Below are 6,909 nucleotides of genomic sequence, written 5' to 3' on the forward strand. Positions count from 1 at the left end.
CATAAATGCATAACACCATATTAATTACACTAGAGAGACTTTTGATAAGAACGCAAATACAAAATAATTACAGTCGCGAATGTGGATATTTTGGTATTTTCGAAAATAGCATGCACGTGCCATACTCTAATCAAAAGATCGTACGGTCTTCAGCTTGCTTTTGTCTCTAAATGTTTTTTATACCTTTTTTTTCCCGGAAATTACTACTTACAAATAGAATTAATTTTGGGTGGAAGTGTAAATCATTTTACTAAAAAGTCAATATAATTCAAGTATAATATTTTTATACAATGTTTATTCTCTTTTTTAGGAAAAAAGAAGCTAAATGGGGTATATAAATTACTAAAGAAATGTGCAATTAGAAGATGGGGAAAAAATTAGATACAAGAACATTCATGAACTTGATTTGTGGTGAACTTTGTTGCTTCCTCTATCTTTCTCATCTTCACCTCATTCAGAACACTCTTAGCCCACTCAGAAAAGTATGTTCTGTTGTATCTGTTATAACACATAATAGAAAAAAACAGTAACGTTATTAGTATAAACTAAGATTAATAATTCTTTTTGTTCATCAACGGTAGGAAATGTGAACCGATGGGAAGTGTCTAATATTATATTCAACAGAAATCTAACACACTAAAAACATCTGAACTTCAATTTTCATAAGCAAAAGCCAACCTGTGCATACGTCAACTATCGAACAAGAAATCGAAAGTTTAAATCTCCCCCCACAAATTGCTGCAAAAATAAAATGGCCTCTTCTGTATTCAAAATTGAAAATGGGTCGAAAATGGGTCTACAAGGTCATAGGTCGAAAATTAAAAGTGGAGCTATGCTTTAAGTTAAAATCACAGGTCTACAAGGTCTCAACGAAAGTTCTGATAAATATTAAGTATAAGATCAAAAGTTTACAAGAAATCTATCAACAACCAAATCAGATGCAATATTCAAAGTTTTGGACACATCAAACATAATAACAATGAAAGTTAAGGACCCAAATTTGAAATTGATTTGCAAACTCAACGAGACAAATTGAAAAGTATGAACAAATAAAATTTGAAATAGACCTCATGAGTCCCTAAATTTTGAGAAACAGATATGGTACTTGGTGTTAAATTTAAGTGAACTTTTTTTAGCAGAGATATGTTGACATTAAACGGTAAAATTAATGTGAATCCAACCAAAGTCCCACATCGATTAGATAAGGAGGTGAACTTGGATATATAAGTAAGGACAACTATCTTTATTAATATTATGCACCAAAATCAACACCATTTTGGAGATATTTGAAGGGTTTGTTATCTTAACAATTAACTTTTTAAAACTATTTAAACTTAGTTATCAAAATTGAGGGGCTAAAAAGGTTCATTTCAAATAAACTTATAATATAGAATTAAAAAGAAAATTTTTCTTTAAAAAAAATTAAGACAAAAATAGAACGATTTGAAAGGTACTTACCCAATGGTGCCACCTTTGTAGACGGACATGCATCGACGATCGTTGGGAGAATAAGGACAGGGAAGAGTGCTATTAGGGTCCCTCCAAGCACCTTGATGCTTCATTCCAGACCAGCTAGCGAGCCAATGGTACACATATTGGCCAATGCCCGCAAGTTCCAACCACCCTTTAGGGAAGAATTCCATTACACTGCTGTTTCTGTTCATTAGAATCATGTTTGTCAATTGTGCTCCATGTGGGGATATCAATATGTCTGTCTTCCCCATCAAACTCACCTGTTAATTAATTCACATTTTTCATTACCTAATCATCAAAATACAAACTTTGATATACATATCCTATATATTTTGAAAGTAAATCAACAACGGTTTTAGTCTCTCTAAACTTCAGATCCAACCCAATTTGTCAAATAAATTAATTTCATCTTAATTTCTAACACTCTTTTACTATTAAAGTTTGTATATTTATCAAAATATTTGATATTTTTCCTCTTTTTAATAGCTCTCTTAAGTTTCTCAACTCTAGACTAAATAACAGTGCACCAAAATATAAATTTTGTAACTCCAACATAAATTTATTTTAGACTTCAAAACTCAATTCTACGTCCTAAAACATTCCAAAACGTTTTGCCTAACTTAAAATGTTTTTGATATTTAACTCCCTTAAGGTTCTATATTCTAATGTTTGTTTTAAACTTTTTGTTTGGTGTCCAACAAATCTATCAATTTCTAAAAAGTCTTATAACTCCTTCAACTACTTCCAAACTAAAATTGTTTCGATTATGCCTTTATGGAAATTTAAAATTTTAAAGATTTATGATCTTTCGATATAAAAATAAATTTTATTTTCGAGGGAACTTTTAAACTTTCAATTTTATATATTCTAGATTATTAATATAAAATAAAAAATATAACAATAGGTTTAAGTATTAAATAAGTAGGTCAAAAGTTTACGGGAAATGGATTTCTGTCTAAAGGTCAAAGGTTGGATTTCTATCACCACACCTGCAGTACTTGGAAGAAAAAAATACAAAACAAACACAAATAAAGAAAATTAAAGAAAATTTGAGTGGGTGACTAGTGGACTGGATTCATCACTTTATTACCCAATTTGTGGGTGGTTGTTCAATTATTTTATAAGATATACTTTAGTAAAGTCATCTGGACAATTCCCGATAATAAATTCATATTTAAATGTCAAAACATGCTCCTCTCAACCTGCTTTTTGAATATAAATACTACATCCAGCATAATATTAAAACCTAAATTAATTGGTAACAATAAGAGTAGCTCAATTTAATTTAATTGTGGTAGTTACCAATTATCGTTAAATATAATTGAGTACACTATGACTATGAGCATATATCATTTCAAAAATATATATACGTAATTGGTACTAAACCTAATTAGATTTATATGTACAAGCAATCTAGTGATAATCTGATTCTTTGTTTAATAGTGTATTTTCAAGGAACTAATTTTCAAAGAGAAAAAGGGGGAAAAAGGTTATCTTCTCAGTTTCTAAATTTGAAAAATATGTGTTTGATCATTGAGATCTTAAAAGGTAACTTTTTTATAAATTTTTCTTTAGACCTACAACTTTTAAATATGTTCTAAAAGTTCCTAAATAATTATAAAAAATATTTTCTTTATATATTTTTAAACTTAATTCTTAAGAAATTTTGAGAGAAAAGTATAATATATAAAAAATTTAAACAATTATTTGAAACAACAAAACAAACATAAGTAAATATCTATTAATGTTTATTAATAATGAATGATAATAGTTTATTAGCGTGTCTATCGAGGGAACTTAATTTAATCGTGGATCTTAATTTAATCGTGGATTGTGTATTCCAAAGCCCTTTTCAAGAAAATTAATAAGAAAAAAAAAGAAAAGAAAAGAAGAAGAAAAAAGAGGAGAAGCTAGATTAAAGGACGGGTTAGTTACCTGTTCACAGAAGGTGAGATTATTAGAATAAGCCACCGTGAGGCGACAGCCGGCGACTTTTGCGCATTCCTTCCCAAAAATCTCTGCCACCGTCGTCTCATTCCTGAACGACCTGGGCCCCGTTCTCATTAACATCGTCATACCCACCGCCCCTGACAACGGCTCCGGCGAGGTCAAGTTGCATAACAACCGTGCCTTGCACCTCATAAAGTCGTAGGTCTCCATCCTGCGCTGCCTCGACATTCCGCCCTCGTTGTGTCTCATCACCACCGCCTTCTCGAAGCAAACTGGCTGCCCTTCGCTGATACCTTCGAAAGCTTCGATCCGAAGTGGGGCTCCGAATGTGGCCTCCATTAATGTGTTAACCCATTTTCCCATTCTCAATCTCAGCTCCCCCCAGTGGTATAATATCCATCTCTCTGGTACTTCACACTTTCCTTTGTTGTATCGTAAATTCGTTTCAAAACTAAAGCAAAATATACAACTTTCTCTATTTTCTAATATCCATTACCAAAATAGTATAAAATTATAAATGTAATTATCTCAGCATACCTCAACTACTTTAAACTTGATTTTGATCCCTATATATATATATATAATTTTTATTTTTATTTCTTGTGTAATTGTTTAGTAAACCTCTCCATATAGTTATTGTTTGGATACAAAATTAAGAGTTATGAATTGTGTTAGATAACTTTATAGTTTCTTGCTATAAGTCTCTAAAGGTATTCATCCATCACACATAAAATTAATATCTAATTTAAAAAGTCTTTCATTTTATCTATATATAGTTTTAAAAATAAGTTTAGGAAATGCCTTTAGTTACCTATGGTTATGTAGATGCAAAGTTATAGATACAATCATTAACTTTGTTGCATATAGAAAATTAATTAAAAAAATTTTAAAAAATTAATTTTTTAATAGAACAATTGTGGAATGAAAACGAAATCGAAAGTTAATGCTAATTATTATTTTTAAACTAAGTTTACTCTCACGTCAATTTAATTGTGTCTAATACTTTCTTATAAAAAAAATATCTGTACTTTATTTAACTACTAATAACATTATTATTTTTTTTCATTTGCAAATAACAATTAATGATAGTGTCATATTATTTTATTTTGATGATCTAAATCATTAAACAATAGAAGTCTTCTTCAAAAATAATTAAAACATAAATATAGTTGCAAATATGATAATCAAATTCAAAACGAGTATATATACATATGTAAAAAAAAAATTGAAGATTAACAACATTAAAATTTAGTTTTTAAAATTCATCAAAGATACATCATACTAGAATCTATTAATGATAGACCTTATCATTGGCATAAGTCTATAGACTATATGATAATCTTTATATCTTGTTATATACATTATTTTTATTCAATTACTGTCTAAAATATTGATATTTATAGTAATATAACATTTTGATTAATTGGATACATTAATAGAGTATTGATATCAACAAATATTTGTATAGAGAACAAAAATTATATAAAAATAGCATAAATTAATAATTCAATTACTTTTACTTCCAAATCAAGTTATATATTCTTTATTATTATATATGTGCTTATGTATACATAATGTGTTGTGAGTATTTATAAAGGATATAATTTTATTTTTTTTTTGAAAAATCCTTAATACTGATTTCAGCCTTCTTTATGACAAGAATATTTTAATTTTGGCATATGGAAGGAAGTTTGACGACTAGGATGAGTTATTAGACACATATAAAATAAAGTTAAGAAAAGAATTAGAAAGGTTAAAACTTGACACAATTTCCGAGTAGCACCAAGCCCAGAAATTAAGCAAAGAAATGAGTAATGAGATGAATAAATCCAAAAAACAAATGGGGTTACCTTGAATCTGGTGCCAAGCAACAAAAGGCATGAGAGCGGACAAGCCATGCCAAATATTTTGATAATCATAATGATTGTAAGACACAAAGCTCACACCCTTCATAACTGTCGCATTTTCCGGCAAACCTTCAGGCCACGCCAACCCATAGTAATTCCAAGACCCGTCGTGAGTGTCACGCCCTTTCAGGCAAAGCATCCGCTCGTCCCCGTCCACCACCGGCGATGGAAACTGCTGGTATTGAACCTCACCTTCCTCTTGGATGTCATACAAGGAGCTCATGAACCATGTGTGGCCTACAAGGGCTTTGTTGGAGTAACGCAAGTCCTTGAGGGGAAGAAACGTAACGGAACGGCGGAGCTTCGCAACGATGGAGGAAGGTGGTGGAGGTAGTACATGGTGGTGGAGGGAGTGGATGTGGAAGAGGATGGAAAGGAGGGCTGAGATGGAGAGGAGATAGAGGAAAAGCTTTGGACAAACAAGATTATTGGTTGTTTTTGTTGCTCTTGATTGTGATTTTGATTGTTGCAAACCTTTAACAACCATGATGTTTTCTTCTTTTAATGAGTTGGGAAAGAGGGAGAAATTTTTGGAACAGAAATGATAATGGGATATATAATGGGTTACATTTGGGGTTTTGATGAAGCAATTTTGTGCTTTTCTTTCTTCTCTCTCTTTCCACTACTTTAATGAAAAAGGTGGGAAGAATTTCAACTTTTTGACTTACCAAAACCATCAAATTGTCATTGAAGATACATGATTAGGTCATGAGATCTCACATTTACCTCTCCTTAATAGATGGTTAAAGAAAATATAAAATATTCGATTAAGAACAGTTGCAGCGAAAATTGAAATTAAAATTAATAATAAATAAATAAATAAATAATAAATGTAGATTACATATAGCACCTTAAGCTTTTTTCAACTTTAAACCGAAGGCTAACACCTAATGCATTCTAAGATAAATATGTGTTTATGTATCTCACTTTCCTAGTAAATACAAGTTATAGATTAAATATGTTTTGTAAAAGTAAGCAAAACAATTTGTATATAGCATCTCTCTACGATGTTTTTGATGAAACGTATTTCATAAAGTTGAACCTATTCTTAAAAATGTTCATTTTGATGTGATATAATTTGATCTCAAGAACTTGGTGTTTAAAACTCTCTCGATTAAATGGGTATGTATGATGTTAAAGTTGAATTCTTCGAAGGATGTTTGAATCTCGGAAAACTTCGATTTTCGAGTGTGATAAAGCTTAAGGCGTAAAGACTCTTCTACTTGTGCAAAATTCTTTCTAAACCACCCTAATTATAAACCTTCCAATTTTTCAAAAAAGGAGGACTAATCAAGTTTATAAAGTTCTCTGATGGGTTATGTAGGTTTGAGCTTGTAATGGTGGATGGTCTTGAACCTTTGGCCTAACTAATTGGATTTGAACTTTAATTTCTCTAGTGTATGGACTAAATTAAGCCTATTTTATTTCTAGTTTTCCTTATAACTTCAAATAATAAAATCAAATTAGACCAAATTATGTCACTCAATCCAATGGTCATGGTAAAAACACTCCTTGAAATTAAACAATTTATGTTTGAATTTCATTTTGGAACACATGGCAACCTTTAGTTCGTCCCAAA

General features: G+C 30.5%; 1 protein-coding gene across 2 annotated transcripts; it reads right to left on the reverse strand.

Annotated features, from left to right (window-relative positions):
• Positions 1–227: 227 nt before the first annotated feature.
• Positions 228–5,894, reverse strand: LOC103501161 (uncharacterized). 2 transcript variants are annotated; one of them, XM_051087692.1, is made up of 5 exons: positions 5,274–5,894; positions 3,409–3,845; positions 1,459–1,733; positions 679–738; positions 228–498 (listed from the first exon to the last, which is right to left on the reverse strand). In XM_051087692.1, the coding sequence occupies exons 1-4, from the start codon at positions 5,815–5,817 to the stop codon at positions 717–719; spliced, it is 1,278 nt and encodes a 425-aa protein (XP_050943649.1). In that variant the 5' UTR covers positions 5,818–5,894; the 3' UTR covers positions 228–498; positions 679–716. The 2 variants fall into 2 exon arrangements, with proteins under 2 accessions (XP_050943649.1, XP_008462883.3); XM_008464661.3 differs by lacking the exon at positions 679–738 and having other exon boundaries at positions 5,274–5,892.
• Positions 5,895–6,909: the final 1,015 nt, after the last annotated feature.

Source organism: Cucumis melo, chromosome 7 (assembly GCF_025177605.1).
Source record: "Cucumis melo cultivar AY chromosome 7, USDA_Cmelo_AY_1.0, whole genome shotgun sequence".
NCBI classification, from domain to species: Eukaryota; Viridiplantae; Streptophyta; class Magnoliopsida; order Cucurbitales; family Cucurbitaceae; genus Cucumis; species Cucumis melo.